Source organism: Aythya fuligula, chromosome Z (assembly GCF_009819795.1).
Source record: "Aythya fuligula isolate bAytFul2 chromosome Z, bAytFul2.pri, whole genome shotgun sequence".
In the NCBI taxonomy this organism is placed as follows: Eukaryota; Metazoa; Chordata; class Aves; order Anseriformes; family Anatidae; genus Aythya; species Aythya fuligula.
Window position 1 is genome coordinate 36,274,225 of NC_045593.1, and position 16,959 is coordinate 36,291,183.

General features: G+C 38.2%; 1 protein-coding gene across 1 annotated transcript in view; it reads left to right on the forward strand.

Annotated features, from left to right (window-relative positions):
* Positions 1-16,959, forward strand: part of SH3GL2 (SH3 domain containing GRB2 like 2, endophilin A1) — a 90,447-nt gene that overhangs the window by 69,403 nt on the left and 4,085 nt on the right. Inside the window, exons 2-8 of the mRNA XM_032205907.1 lie at positions 2,657-2,725; positions 4,979-5,051; positions 10,396-10,539; positions 12,404-12,537; positions 13,343-13,501; positions 15,020-15,123; positions 16,819-16,949. Coding sequence (XP_032061798.1) covers positions 2,657-2,725; positions 4,979-5,051; positions 10,396-10,539; positions 12,404-12,537; positions 13,343-13,501; positions 15,020-15,123; positions 16,819-16,949 — 814 coding nt within the window. The remainder of the gene's footprint in view (positions 1-2,656; positions 2,726-4,978; positions 5,052-10,395; positions 10,540-12,403; positions 12,538-13,342; positions 13,502-15,019; positions 15,124-16,818; positions 16,950-16,959) is intronic.

Consider the following 16,959-nt stretch of genomic DNA (forward strand, 5'->3'; position numbering starts at 1 on the left):
CTGCTAACATCTTTGCAATTGTTTTCAGGGACCTGAAATCTTTGTTGTTAGACAACTCCTATGCAGATTTTGCCATCTTAGCTGTAGTAGGAGGTCAATTTGCAGAAGATTCATTCATGGATTGATGAAGAAAACTTGTGGCATTTATTCTTTCTTTGTTTCATTTTTTCACAGAATCTGCATATGAATATTATCTTTTAGGACATTGAATCAACCTACTGTCCACAGTATAACTATTCCTAACAGCACAGAGTTTGAAATCTGTGACTTTTTGTGGTGCCTCACTGATCTCTTTAAAGTATAAATTCAGTAATACAGAGCATACAAACTCATCTTCTACATTCAAATTAATGACAGGAAAGTGTCTGTGTGATCTGGACATCTATTTTGTATGGGAAGAAATGGATAAGTCTCTTTTTCTTTCTTTTTCTTTCTTTTTCTTTTCTTTTTTTTTTTTTTTTTAAGCTTTGTGTAGTGTTGATGTATCATTAATCATTAATGCATAATTTTTGATACTTACTTCCAAAGAGCTGTCAGAAAACAAACAGAACTGATAGCTGTTTTCTATTCCAAACCTAATAGTCTGCATTAATAAGTGCTTGGCTGTGCTGTGCTTGCAGCTTTGTAGGAGTGAACTGTGGTGAATATGAAATTGGATGCCTGGATTTTATTAGTAGCAGGTATTTGGCAGGCTGTGGGTTGTCCTTCTCTATATTGTGAAAGAAAGATAATGGATGAGTTAACATGGGTTGAAACTAAGAGGGGGAAAAAAGTGCAATTTTTCTTTAATTTCTGCTTGTTTATTGCAGGAGTCACTTTACTGAAATCAGTACTTACACATAGTTAAAACAGTCTAACGAAGACTACATCTACAAACTCTCTGGGCAACCTGTGTCAGTGCCTCTCCACCCTCTGACTGAAGAATTTCCTCATAACCTCTAATCTAAATCTTCCCTCTTCTGGTTTAAAACCTGTCATTATCTGACTGAGAAAAAAATTTGCTCTCCATTTTTTATATAAGACCCCTTTTAAGTATTGAAAAGCTGCAATGAGGTCACCCCAGAGCCTTCTCTTTAGGCCGAACATCCCCAGCTCTCTCAGCCTTTCCTCACAGGAGAGATGCTCCAGCCCTCTGATAACCTTCATGGCCCTCCTCTGGACCCACTCTGACAGACCTACATTTTTGTTGTGCTGGGGGCCCCCGACCTGGACGCAGCACCCCAGGTGGGGAGAGCAGAGGGGGACAATCACCTCCCTCCACCTGCTGACCACCCCTCTACTGATGCAACCCAGGATGCAGTTGGTCTTCTGGGCTGCAAGTGCACACTGCTGGCTCATGTTGAGCGTTTCGTCTACTAGAACACTAAACGAGGGACCCAAAACTGAACACAGTGCGGCCTCACCAAGTACAGAGTGACAGTTGCTTCCCTAGTACTGTTCGCTCCACTGTTTCTGATACAAGCCAGGGTGCTGTTGGTAGCATCATGCAATTTTCCAGTTTGCTTTCCAAATGAGACTTTTATATAAAAAAAGAATATTTGCTAAAAACATGACACCAGCATTCACTTTTTTGTTTGTTTGTTTTTTAATTCCTAATTGTTCTGTCAGCTAGGTATTCTATATAGAATGATGGAATCAGAGAACAGCCCAGGTTGGAAGGGAACTTGAAAAATTATCAAGTCAGATCTTCTGTGGGAAAAGGGAGCCCTGTCCAGTTGCATCTTGAAAACCTCCAGTAATGGGGATTCATTCTGCCAAGTCCCTGGGGAGGTATTTCCAGTGATTGAGTGTTCTCATTGTAAAAAAAATATTTTATTTGAACATGAAACCTTTACAAGAGCAACCCATACCCATTGCGCTTTGTCTTCTCCTTGTGGCTTCTTGTGAAGACTGAGTTGTTGTCCAGATTTCCTGAAGTCCACTTTGAGTACTGGAATACTGCCCTGAAGTCCCCTCGATCCTTCTTCAGGGTTAAATTCATGTGATCCTCAAGCTATTGTATGGTGTGAATATGTATGTATATTTATGTATTTTAACATATTTACAATATTTATATTTTTTTATAAACTTTCATTTATAAACTTGATTTTTAATGCAGAAGGTCTAGTTGTGGCTTTAGTCGATATGTTTCTGAGAGTTCAAGGGCATGGAGGCCTGTTGCCTTCTGTGTGGCTGGAGTCATGGCTTGGGAGCTTCTTGCTATGTGCTTATATGTGATTATTATCCTTGGTGTTGAATTGATATGTACTGGGCATTTTTCATCTCTGATGAGAAAGTTTTTCATACTGTGATTCCTGTGATTCTGTCGTCACTTCCTTTTTCACCAGCACACATGACCACGGATATTTGTCTGCTGAATACAGTTTTGTCATTGATTAGTTGCTAGATAAGTTCAAGATATGGACCTCCATCCCACAGAAGAATAAGGGTGTGATAGTGCAAAGATGTGATGATATGGATGTCTTCTGTTAGCAGCAGAGGACTGGGTCTGTGAGACTTATGCAATAGAGTTTTTTTGTTTGTTTGTTTGAATGTTGTACCAACTTGCAGAAAAAAAAAAACAACAACGCTTCCCCAGAGAAACATGGTGGCCAAAATTGATGTTATTGCTGAATGTTTTTTTTTTCTTTTTTTTTTTTTTTTTTTTAAACTGCAGAAAGTGAGTGAAAAAGTAGGAGGTGCAGAAGGAACCAAGCTAGATGATGACTTCAAAGAAATGGAAAGGGTAAGTCTAAATGCAGATATGTACATTCACTATTACCATTCTTTTTTCCTTTCTAGGACAGGATTTTCAAAGCTTTTGTCCCCATTTGAGTAATTTTGAAAGACTGGACTTTTATTTGTCAGGATTAAATTTTTGGATTCTTATCCTATTTTATCTTGTGACTGAGGAATACATAATGTATGGCACTCTTTATACTGCCAATATTTCATTCAGAGATTAAGGCTGATGCCAGCTACAAATTACCTTCAGTTAAATTACTGTGGAAGATCCCTGTAAGCAGAGAGAGTCTGTCTACAAGTATGGTCATTTCAGTGGCAAAGGGTGCCTGTGATTCTCAGCTCCTTGAGCATCAGTTGAGAGGAGCAAGAGTTGTCTGAGGAAGGGGGCTAACATAAGTACTTGGTTATTCACTCACAGGTTCAGAGTTAGGCAGCCTCCAATGACAAAATGCTTCAGGAAAATGGGGAATAATTTCCCCCAATGGACTGCTCAGTGAGGCTGGCAGTGGTAGCACCAAGTGTTTTCATGGAAAGAAGAGCCCACGCTATGTGTAGCAGTACGAGTATGTTAACTGAAAAGGTCAGTGGTGGCAGGTTTTTTCTAACTTCAGCTTTTAAAGTTACCATCAAGTGTTTTAACATTAGTTACTGCTAGGTGATTTGTAGGATGTGTATCTGATACCAGCCAAGAGAACCAGAAGCTATTTATTTGCACATTTTTGTAGGGAGATGGGGAATAAATATTGGATGGAAAATAATGGAGAAGGGTATATCCTTTGCACTTCACGCAGTGGAGATATTACAGAAGTGATTTCTCACTTCTGATTTCTCACTTCCCCCAGTTTCCCTTTGAATGTGCCACAGGTTTAAGCAGTGCCATCCAAACTGGAAATTGTTAAAGAAAATTCAGAAAACTGATTCTAGGTTTAGAGCTGGAAGTAGGACAGAGCAACAGCCACGGCTGGGTCCCACATATGCTTGTGGGTGGCATGGGTTGGCAGCCCAGAAGATGAGCGCATTGAGAGCTGAGAAGAGAACAGAAAACTCATCAGCTGCCTCCCTGCTCTCCTCCTGGCCCTGTGTAGATTGCCAGCTTTTCTGTAGGCAGAGGACACGCTCCTTCTGCCTGCCCATGGCCTTCTGTTCCCTCGCCCCCACTCTCTGCAACCTTCTAGCCATTTCTGGGCTCCCTACCAGGCAGTTCACCCAGGGCAGGCAGACCTCTGCTGCTTCTTTGTGTAAAGCGTAGAGCAAGGCCTGGCAGATGGCAATGGCCATACAAAACAGGAAAGAGGTCAGTCACAGCATGTTGCAAACAACTTATCTCAGGTGTTCTTTTTTAAAATAGGAACTTGCCATTATGGTAAAGAAGTTCACTCTGTGGGACACAAGCTACCTGCAGAGATAAGCAATGTGTCTTCGTAAATGCAGAGTACAGAACACATTACAGGGATTCCCAAATCTGCCAAAGCAGCATTTTTTAATTTGAGTTCTGATTCTAAGAGATAGAATAGTTGTATATTTCACTATAAGCAATTTAGGAAGACGATACAGAATACTTCTTAAGAAAGCAAGAATTCCTACGACAGTAAAAGAGAGTAATAATAGTTCTGAATTGTTGCTTTATTTTAAATTCGTAAATACAAAATACTTCTTCATGGAGTGATCCAGAGGAAATAAATGGCCAATGCCTTCAAGCTGATAATTTTCTTGAAATCAGATGGCAAGGAATACTTTGGCTTCCCTATCTGAATTTTACCAGAACTCACTCTGAAAAATGTGCTCAGTGCATTTTATCACTGGTGTTTGGTTTTGATTGGCATCTGCTCTTCTCTTGGTTTGCCAGCTACGAAGGAACCAAAGATTACTAATTCTTCAAACAGGTTTCAATGACATTTCTATCAAAAAGATATCCCTGTTGTGGACACTTCCTGGGGTGATGCAGAACATCAGTCAATTGCAATGAATTGTATCAAATTCCCTATACATCATGAGGTACTCTGTACTAGTGGCCTCACTTAAGAGTGATTCTGCTACAAGCAGAAATGATGGACTCGTGTTTTGGTATTTTTCCAGGCATTATCACCATGCTGGAAACAGAGCTGGATTTACTCAACAGCTATGCTCAGGCACACAAAATTAAAATAAAAATAGTTAAAAGAATTCATAAGAACAAAAAGAAGATTGAAACACATATTGTGCATGTCTGACATCTCTTTTCATGTTTCTTTTTGTTTAACTTCCTGTCCTTTAGAAAGTGGATGTTACCAGCAGGGCAGTTATGGAAATAATGGCGAAGACAATAGAATATCTTCAGCCCAATCCAGGTAATATAATTTCACAATCTCTCAGTAGTTGGAGCACTTTTTGAAAATACTCTTTTTCTCACGAGTGTGTTGTCTGACAGATCACATCCTTACTGATGCAGCTGAGATTAATGCAGAGTCAGTGAAGTGACTGTGGAGTGAAAAGGCAGAAATGAATACAGGCTTCTGTGTTAGGCTATCAGTGAGAATGAAAGATGGTTTTGAGTGACTTGTTTTATTTTTGGTGTTCTTCTTTCAGGTAAAAATAAAAGGCAGCATGTGCTTAGAAATTGTGTGTGTTTGCACGCAAGCATCTGCATGGTGGCGGTGTGAGGGTGGGGGCTCCCTGGGGGCTGGAGGTGGCTACAAGTTCTGCACAGGGATAGCAGAGCAGGGCCTCCCACTCAGAGCCATCCCACCACCCCTGCCAGGTGGGGGCACTGGGGCAGCCCCAGCCCTTGCTGTCTCCCTGGGAGGGAGACAGGCAGAGGCTGGGCCATCACCCGTGGGTGGGAATCAGGATCAAACATGGCAGGGGTGCCTGTGTGTGGCACTTCTTTCTTCTGTGGTCCCAGTCATTCTACTGTGTGAAGGAAAAGGGTTGGGCAGTCCTTTCAGACCTTGGGAAGACAGATGAAGGTCTGAAGCAGCTTCCTCCAGAGCACAGGAAAAGAAATAACATCCTTTACCTGCTCCTCTAGCAATTTCACATCGTCGTAACTACGAATGGAGGGATGCAAAAGAGCTGCTCATGCTGAACTGGTGAAAAAGGCAGGTTAACAGACCTAATCATAAATCACTAAACTTGACCTTCAGAACATAAATGAATGGCTGGTTTCCATGGCAAGAGGAAAGAAAGTCTTTTAGAGTGGGCTGATGGAGAGCTGCATGCAACTCTCTTGCTGAAGGATTCTAACAAGGAGGGGTGATCTGGAGCTGTTGTGGTCACTGGTATACCATTAAATTCAATTACTTAAATATTTCCATAGTGATCTAGGAATGTAAGGGTTTTGAGTCAATGCCAGCTTCACTGGTGGCATCAATGGAGTTATGCAAGTGAAGAGTTAACGTGAAAGTAAAATTAGTCTGTGTACCTACTATTAGTGCCTTAGAGTTTTATGGAAGTACAGAGAAAATTCATTCATTCAGTGTCTCTATAGCTGGAAACAAATTCAAACTAGTGTGAAATATTGTATTGCCAGTGTGGTAGAATGAAGGACCATTGCTGGTATAGCTTAATTGGTGACATTTGTATGTTAGATCACAGAAAAAAGAAGGATAATCTGATGATGCTGCCACTGGATTGATAAAAGGAGGAAGAATATTTACAAGAACTGTTAAAGAGAAAACAATGACTAAAATGGTTTCTATGCCAACAGATGGAATAATGTTTATGACTTGAGTCCACAGCTACATTGCTCAACATCAACAAGCACTCTGCAGGAAAAGCAATAGGATTGACAAACATTATGGGGCTAGTGATAAAATTGTTAACTACAGTCAAGCTGCTGTTGTGCAACATCATATAGACTGAGTAATAAGTTTTGGCTCTTTTGTGCTTCTCTGGCTTGCCTTCCTGACACATCTGAGTGATTATGATTGCTGTGAATCACAAAAGAGGCTCACTGTAACAGCAGAGAGCAAAATGTCTGGAAGTAGCTCAGGGTGTGATTTCAGGCACCTGAGGCTGTTTTAAGATTGCACTGCTCCAGGAAGGAGCTGCACATACCCCAGCTGCACATTTTTTTCATTTGCTTGTGGAGTACGTGAGTAACATCTGAAGATTAAAAAGGTAATAGACACTGAAGGATTTACTTTTTTTTTTTTTTTTTGCATAACAAATGAGATCATGTTATTTGCCAGCTGGGCAGAGGTAGCAGATGGAGTAAGCACAAAGGAGGACTACCTCTTGTAGCTCTCATCTGATCTTGGATTGGTTTATGCTGATTGCAAAAGGGCTCCTTCATAGTGATACGAATTATATGGAAAAATGACATTGTTCTTCAATAAAAGAAAAACGATTATTTCCATACAACTATATTACTATTTGCCAAAATAGTATTTGTGGCATCCAAACTACCTATTTCCATCATTTTCTTTGTTGTTGTTGTTGTTGTTTGTTTGTTTTTAATAAGAAATAGAGACATTAAATTCAAAAGTGGAGGGAAAATTAATGAAAAAAACCAATTTGAAATCAATATGCTTTTCTTTAGAAGTGTACCTGATTTTCATAGGATAAAGAAGGTTTGGAGTGCACTGCACACTCCTTGATAAGTAGGATATGCCCTGAAAACAGCCTTATCCTTGTATGACAACATACAGCAGTATGAGAGGGCGACTACCTTCATGGTATTTTGTGTGATCGACAAATGAAGGAAGCGCTGTTGACGAACTTCAATAAACAGTTAGTGAACTGATAGTAGAAGGAAAAGAGGGGAAAAGAAATTAAATGGAAAAAGAAGAATTTTAATGACAAAGGTGAAATTATTGAAAGGGATGTTGGGCTGAGGTTACTGTGAAGGAAAAAGCTTTGTAGACTTCCCAATATGACAAAAAAAAAAAAAAAGGAAGGCCACTTGAAAAATGACTAAAATTAAATATGATGAAGGCTTGGAGACTTTCCATGAAGATGTACATGTAATTTGAAGAAAGAGATGAAAGATGAACATGATTGAAAGTAGAAATAATGAGTATAAAGACAGAATAAAGAATTATTTTTCACCATGGGTCTGTTAACACTTGCTATTAAGGTGAATCATAAGTGACAGCAGGGAAATCAATGCAAATGAGGGAATTGGGAAAAGAATCAAGCATTCAGATCACCACCATGTGGTACTTTGTACGTCTCGGCCTGTCTTCACTCAGGTTGAGACATAACTTAGAAAAGAAAATACGTGGCACTAGCACAGCAAAAGCAATAGAATTGAAATGGGTGTGGTGGTTTTACCGTGCTGGGCAGCTAAACCCCACAACCGCTCTCTCACTCCCCCTCCTTTAGATGAGGAGGGGGAGAAGTAAAGCAAAGAACAACTCACGGGTTGAGATAAGGATAATTTAATTAAAGGGAAATAATTATAATAATTAAATAAAGACTACCATGAACTAAACAATTTAACTAAGGGGAAATAAAAGGGAAAGGGGAAAAAAAGGGAGGAAAACAAACAAACAAAATAAATGAAAACTATATGGAAGTGCAGAGGAAAGAAATTACTCCCTACTTCCCACAAATGAGCGATGATTGACCATGTCCTTGAAGCAAGGCCTCAACGCACGCAGCCGGTGTTCAAGAGGAGGACCGACGTCTTCTCAACGAGAGCCCACCCCTCCCCTCTTCTTCCTGTTTCCACCTTTTATTGCTGAGTGTGACACCACATGGTATGGAATATCCCTTTGATTGGTTTAGGTCAGCTGCCCTAGTGATGTTTCTCTCCTCACTTTTTTGCCCACCCCCTAGGAGGGTTAGAGAAAGGCCCAATGCTGTGCCACTGCTGCTCAGCAGTAGACACAACACTGGTGTGATAACACTGCTGTTCCAGCTACAAGTACAGAGTACGGCACTGTATGGGCTGCTGCCGGGAAAGTTAACATTCCAGCCAGACCCAGTACAATGGGTCAGGATGGGATTTTCAGACTGACTGAGCACAAGCCTACTTCAGCTTCCCTGGAAGTTACTGGAATCAACTTTAAAAGAAGAAAAGTGGAAAGAAGACACTGGTGGATGTATTCTAAGATTTTATACTAAAGCAATATGATTTGGTAATTTAAATTTCCGATAAAGTTAACTGTAGAAACCAAATCTAATGCTTACAATAAATAGATGAATCACTGAAGCATGAATATTTCTTGCTTACCTCTCTCCTCTTCTTAACCCTTCCCTTATTGTTCTTTCGTCTATTACATTCTTTCCTATACTTCTTTCTTTTTACTTTTGCCAGCCTTTCTAGAATATAACCACATTGTTGTTTTTTTAAATTTCCCTCTTATGTTTTGAATTTCTGAAAGTATTCCCATTTGTTCCTGTTTTAATTCAGCTTGCTGCCTCTATTTCTCTGTTTCCATTTCTTGTCCTACTGATTTTGTTTGTGCCTGGGTTTCCTTTTGTGCTTCTGTATTTTCCCTTTTCAACCATGCTTTCAATGCCATTTTTAAAGGCCACACACTTCATTAAAATGCAGATTCTTATACAGAACAGTCAGCTAGTCAGCTGAATGTAGTTTTGTAATGGGTAGCAACACAAGGCATCAAAAAATTCCAAGTGCAGAAAGGCATGATATGATGGCACTGAAGGGCAGTGAGAAAGCTTACAAAAATATGGTTACTATAGATTAAAAACATGTTACCTTTTCATAGCTGCTTCCCAGACAAAATAAGTACAATGACATTTGCCTGAGTTTCCTTTGTTTGGACATCTATGTCTGTGCATATGCCACGAAGTGAAATATATTCAGCAACGAAAAACATCTCTTGATATATACTATTCAGCAGTAAATTAAGAGCAAAACACTTGTTGACTGCAGCATGCTGATGTTTTCTTCTTACAGAAACGTGTGCAAGGCTGCGTGTTGAACAATGATGTTAGCTACTGATGTTTTGTCCACAGAAATGCTAACTCATACGAGCAACTGCCAAAATTGAATTTTTGCATGGAGGAAGGTAGAGGCATTCACAGCTGCCGTCCTGTAGCACATGCAATAGTGTAGGTAGAGACACATACTCTGAGTCAGCTGTGCTGGCAAAATTTGAAGTAAAATGCAATTACTTAATTCAATCTCTGCAGGCCATTCACATATTGTAGTTGCAAAAAATCACTTTAAAGCACATCATCAAGAAAATTATTTAGTTTATTTTTGCTGGCTTTGTTTTCATCAATTATGATAATTGTGTGCTTTCTTCTGATCTGCAATTGTGTATTTGAACTAAACTAAGTACAGCCAAAAACATATTGAAGTAGGAGTTTTCCAAAATTCTCTTAAAAAATTTTTTTTTTTTTCAAAGATTGTTGATCATTTGGGAACAGTTTTTATTTCATACTCCACAGGTGAAAAACTGTCAAACGTAAACATTTGAGGTTTCAAAAGTTTAATCTTGAGAGTGCCTAGTCTCGACTTGTCCTTGAGAGGCTGACTGGAAGGCTGACTCAGTCTGCTATCTGTCTGCTAGCCAGGGATTCTAAGTTTAATAATTTGGGGATAGCTTAAAGATTTTTCTCCTGACTTGTAGCACATCAAACATTGTGTCTTGAAAATGTTCATGGCCTTTCTTCTGTCTGAGTCATTTCAAGGGAGGTTTTGATTTGAAGTTCAGAACAGTGGCTGCATACTCAAACTGTTGTGTGTTTGTAACCTCTGTCACTTTCCTTTTTCAGCTTCCAGAGCTAAACTCAGCATGATCAACACTATGTCAAAAATTCGAGGCCAGGAAAAGGGACCAGGTTACCCACAGGCTGAAGCCTTGCTGGCAGATGCAATGCTGAAATTTGGCCGCGAACTTGGAGAAGAATGCAACTTTGGTAATTTGATTAATTCCTTTTCCATTATACTGAAATAAAAATGGTAACAAAATTTAATATTTCTTTCATTATTGGAGTCTTGTGCTCTTATAAAGAAATAAATTCTGCAAAAAATGTGAGAGTTCAGCTTCATCAGTCTTAACCCTTGAGGTCAGTTTAGGCCTGCTGAGATGATGTGGATCCAGTATCTTTTGAAGATTTGAACAAGAGATTTTTCTCTCAGAGCTGGAAGTCAAATTGTTTTAATTTGGAACCGTACCCATATAGGCTTTAGGCTCTGTCATAGATTATGCTAAAGGGACTTTGTTGTGGTGGAAGATATACATGTTCAGAAGTGGTATTATTATCCATCTGTGCATACAATAAGAACCTTTTAACCTCAGAATTAATGTTACTGTCTTTATTACAGGCAAGGAATTAAGGATAATCAATTTTTTAAAAGCCGTTACTGAAAATCTTCATTCCTTGCATTTTGGGTTTTTTTTCTTTCCAGCTTATGCATTTAAGGCACTAGAGAATACTCCTGTTTTGCCTGTAAAATCCTTCTGCCCACCAAGCCCCAGATGAATTTACAACTTCCTGAGTTAGAAATGTTAAACCAAGATTTTACATTACATTCTTTAATGCTGGAGGTCTAAGTAAAAGAGGTAACATTCATAGCAGGATCCTTTGTGTCCTAATTGTGTGAGCTGCTCTGTTGGCTATTTTTATATGTCAACACCCCAAACATTCAAATAGGACCCTGAAAATTCTATTTACTTTTTGAATCTTCATAGCATGTTGTTCCTTTGTTCCTGGCATAAAGACATGAGCAATGGAGAAGGTACTTGTTTGTTGACTAGTAATTGACTAGCTTGGCAAATGTAGGCTGGTTTGTACTAAACACTATTGAATTATTTTTTTATTTGTTGCCTCTCACTTGCTGAATTTCAAATATATTTTCAAAGTGAAAATGAAGAACTAATAGAATTTAATTTGTGCAAATTGCTCTGTATTCTCTGATGATTGCATTAGTACACAGCAGAATAGATATGGCAATTATTTTCACATTCTTAACTAATAGGAGCTATTATGGCTGTTTGTCATCCAGGTCTGGCAGGCTCTCTAATTTTGCCTTGCATTGCTGGCATCCCCTGTTTGGGAGACAAAGCTCCTTCTGATCCCTTTCATTTTTAAGTTTTCAGACCCTTTCTGTTCTTGAAAGGAAAGTAGATTTTCTTCCACCATCCTACATTTCAAACCAAAGAATATTTTTGAGCTTCTTTTGTTTCCATAGAGAGGACATAAAATAGAACAGTAACTTTTTTGGACATCAAGTGATCTTGGAGGAGATCTCAGAAATTCAGGCAGCTAGTTCTCACTAAGTTATATGAACTTGTCTAAGGGTAGGAACTAGAGAGTTTCTTCAAAAGAATCTTTTATTCCCTTCTCCCACCAGCTCCCCCAACAAAAAAACATTGTAAATGTTTACTATTTTTACATTCTCTGATACAAATAGGAAGACCTAGACTTGCATTAAAACTATTTTTATATATAATCTAATATCTGGCAGCAACACTGGAGCAAATGAAGATAATTATTTTTTAACATATTTTCTTCACCAGATTGAGGAATGAATGGACAATGAGGTATGTGTAGGGGCAGGCTGTCCTTATACAGTATGAATTCTCAAGTTCAGATATATTGCAAGGCTGGAGGCTGCAGAAATGTAAAATATGTGTTGCCCTTTCATGTGGTTTGCCAATCTCTGTTTCTTTCCTAAACTTGAGGCTGAAAACTTAATATTAACTGAAATTTCCATGAGTCATTCTACAGTGCTTGGAACTAAATTATTTTAAGTTAAACTGGGCATCTTCTTTTTCAGGACCAGCACTTGTAGATGTGGGAGAAGCTATGAAGGAGCTTTCTGAGGTCAAAGACTCTTTAGACATGGAAGTTAAACAAAACTTCATTGACCCACTTCAGAATCTCCATGACAAAGACCTGAGAGAAATACAGGTATTGTCCTCAATGTGGTATTTGTACTCTGTACATGTATACAAAATATGTAAATGTTCAAAATGCGTTTGTTGTCTAATTAAAAGCGGGCTTTTCGTCTACAGAGGATCTGATCTGAGCTTTACTTTTCAGTCCTGTCTCTCTCATTGATGGTTTAGAAGGGGAAGGATCAAAATTCTAACATTGATTCTTCCAAAGGAAAGTAAACACCTGAAGTGTTCATTCTGGGGCTGGTAGCATTAACTTTTTGGAGGTTTGACCTGGCAACTGCTAAATATAATGACACGTAAGTTCTGTCAGTTAATAAACTGGAAAATCTTTAATAAAAGATAACATTAAGATCCTTTGGTGATCTGATGAAATTGATTAAAAATATTTTCTCTGTTGTTTTGTTCATGAAAACTACTACACAAGCAAAAATGTTCAACCTTTTGATTTTATTTCAATCTTCTCTTAAATTTCTAGGGGAAAATAATAGTATTCAGATAATTATACATCAGAATTAAATGTCAGAAACTCTCATATCTTTTAAACAGTTATCAACTGCAGTTACCCATTCTGTGTGGAGTCTGTGTGGCCTTTTTTAATGCTGAATGTCTGTCATATTTAGAGGGCAGAGCATTTTAGAAGAGATGTAAAACCACATCATTGTTTTTCCCCTCTCAGGAAGGAATGATATACAGCAAACAGCACGTACTTGAAAATCTGCATGGACTATCTGATTACAATGCAGATGGCCTTTGGCTAAAGAGAGCTGGGAAACACCCTTTATTCTGTGCTTATTTTTTTCCTTTTTGTTCTTCAGCATCACCTAAAGAAAATGGAGGGTCGGCGCCTGGATTTTGACTACAAGAAGAAAAGACAGGGCAAGCTCCCTGATGAAGAGCTTCGCCAAGCACTGGAGAAATTTGATGAATCAAAAGAAATTGCTGAGTCAAGCATGTTCAACCTTCTGGAGATGGATGTGAGATATCCCTCATTTATGCTTTGAGCTGAATCTTAACAACAAAAGAAAGATGCTTGTTCAGCAGTGAAGGCAATCTAAAGCAGTCTAGAACTTGAAAACCTTTATAAGTCTATGATGCCACAGTTTTCTATAACTTTAAAATGGGGAAGCACTTCCTACCTCGCTAGACTCAGTGAGACACAGTGAGAAGCTGTATTAACGTACAGCATGCACATGCAGGACTAGTTTAGCAGGTGTTTGATAAATAAGTGAGATAAAGAACATCAATTCTCTATAACAGCATTGTACTTCCTTACTGAACAGTGTTACTTACAAAGACATAATACCTTCCTATTCAGAATTACATAAATGTAAATCATGATTTTTACTTTCTGTTGTTTTGAGGTATGATCTGTTGCTTTTGTTCAAGGATGTATGCTGCTGATATGATTGGTAAACGTCAGAGATGATAAGCTCGCAGCCTCCATGGTCTCTGCCCTAATCGTATGCAGTAATGAATTGAAAAGCCAAAATTAATGTGACTGCTGAAACATGACTTTGCAGCATAGTTTTCACTTATGCACTAGTTGAGGAATGAGCATCTATTAGTTTTCTTTATTTTCTATTTGTAAGTAATGTTGAAACTGTAAAGTGAGAAGAAAATGTTGCTACTTCTGGATGAAAACAAACAAACAAACATTACAGATGAAGTCGGTCTTACAGGGTATCTTGTCAACTGATACTCTATTTAAATATTCCAGTTGAAGGAAATGACTGGTTTTAAGTTTAAATTCATGTGTAACTTAATTCCTCATTTTGTTGCCAGAGTGCTTTAGAGGGGACATAACAAAAATGAAAACATTTGCGTATCATAAATGACATATAGCTGTGCTAAAATGAAAGTGTAATTAATTTGTAGTTTTAATCCCTGTACTAAAATACAACCCCATATAACTAGATAGTCCTGGCCTTCATGACACCATTGAGAGGTGTATTGTGTGAACTACTGGGAACTACAGCATCCTCAGAAGAGCTTTGGATGATTTTTCCCTCACAAAGTAGAATTCTATCTGCCTTCATTACAAATACCCTACATACAAAAGGATGTAACATCTTCCTGTTTCTGTCTATTTCACAGCCCAGAATGCATAAGAAGCATGACTGTACTCTGTACCATTTTGTGTCCATCTAAGGGTGGGGCAGAGATGGTGTACTATGTTTTCTTTACAGTCTGATTTTTACTTTCACAGTGTTTCTTGAATGAAGTAGGTCTGTAGGCTACTGTTCATGCAAATAGGCCATGGAGATGATCAACAGAGAAAAGTTGCAGTCACCATTCCATATCCGATCATAACCAGACATGGTAATACATGAAGGCTGATATGTAGCTATTTATGAACCACAAAGATGGATGATTTTTTTGAGTGAAAAGTAAAGGCACTCTCTTTGCAGTGTCAACCTGAAAGTGGTCTTTACTTTCTACTGCTGATGGGTTGGTACTGACCTAAGATACGATGTTTTAATGTCAATCCTCAGATCGAACAAGTGAGCCAGCTTTCTGCTCTTGTACAAGCCCAGCTGGAGTACCACAAGCAGGCCACACAGATCCTTCAACGAGTTACTTCTAAGCTGGAAGACAGGTAATACACTTCCTTTAAATTTGTTGAATTGCTTTTTATGTTTTACAGACGCAGAAAACCTATGAGTAGAATGCAAAATGTATGTAACACTGACTTACAATGTTTATAACAACATGCTTTCAATTAAATCACATTTGACAGCTTTGGTGAGCTGAGATGCTTTCCTCAACTCAGTCATACTTAGAATTATCTATATCTCTAAAACACATAAACCGTAATTTGCAGTTGCCTGGTGAGACAGTCTCTGTCTTCATAATCACATAATTAGCAAGTTCCAAAAGATAACCTTTTTGCATTCTACACATTAATGGAAGGCTTAAACTTCCTTAAAATACTGTGATTCTAGGAAACGAGACTTGGCAAGCATTGGAAGACTTAGAGTAAAATTCATAAAATCTAGAAGGTCAGCAAAGATTTTTCCTTTTAAATTCTCTTTTTCATCAAGTAGAAGGAGTAGCATGACAGTGCAGCTGGGAAGCAAGAACAGTTTCCTTGGAGATATTTCTTTTCTGAAGAAACAAGGCTCATGCTGAGCTTTTGGAGAGATTTTAGGAAGTCACTAAAACTGTCACCTTCAAGTTCATAATCTGTGAAAAATGGTATCTCCTTCACAGAAATATTATGTGTAATAGAATTAAGTATTTTTTTATTCAAAGCTTTACTGTTTTGAAAAAAAAAGAACTGTAATTGAATGAAACACAACAAAGCCTTTTTGTTTAAGTTTATTTTGACAACCTCATTACTTTTGTTTTGAATATATTTCTGTTTTATATTTCTGAAGAACAAAATCAATTTTGGGGGAGTGACTAATACTGATAATATTTTAGATGGTGAAGAGATTCTTGTTATCAGGACCAAAACTGGTTAAGTTTGAAGCAGTTTTTTTCAATGCATAAATCACGGTGCATCCAACAGCAGCTGTGGGGCCAGACTAGGGAAGATTAGAGAAACCAACCTGCACTTTAAATGCAAAGGTCTTGACTCAAGTATTCTTCCCTAAGTGGTATTAGAATTTCTTATGGAAGTTGTTCTGCATAAATTGCTCTCATTCTATCAACATTAACTATGAATCTGAAAATGTACCCTTTCTTAGAAATTCTCAGCTTCTCAATTAAAAGAATACATTAACATGAATGATGCATAATATTTTTATTTTGAGAATCCAGGAAAACTGGAGTTGTGCATCTCTGTGAAGCAAGTATACTAAATTACAGATGAATGCAGTCAATACAGCAAAAGTCAACACATTCCCACACAGTCTCCTCACAAAATGACAAGAGTTGGCATCAACCAGCTGAATAGTTAAGGCTTGCCAAAAATAGCAGCAAAATAACAGGTTTCAGTCAAGCTAAAAATGAAGGTAGAGTTATTTGTACAGTCCTTCTTTAAGCATTGCTAGATCATATCACAGGTTTTTCTCCATTATAAGCTCTTTGTTATTCTTAGACAAAAGGAAGTTGGCCAAAACACTATGTCTTAAGGGGAAAAGAAAAATGAATAACTTCATAGCACAGTTGCATCAGGTTGTTATTGGTAATTTGAACTAACACGTTAAATAAAAATTACTCCAAATCCCAAAACTTTTAAGACAGGCTGATTCATGGATGTTAACTTTAGCCTTGGAAATAAAGATACTTGCATCTCATCCATTGACAAGAAAGTAACTCTTGACATTCAACTGATATGTTTTGGCAGAATAAAAGAGGCATCATCTCAGCCCAAAAGAGAATACCAGCCCAAACCTCGTATGAGCCTGGATTTCACAACTGGTGACAATACTCAGCACAATGGAGGAATATCCCATGCCACCACTCCCAAACCAGCAGGTAATGGCAG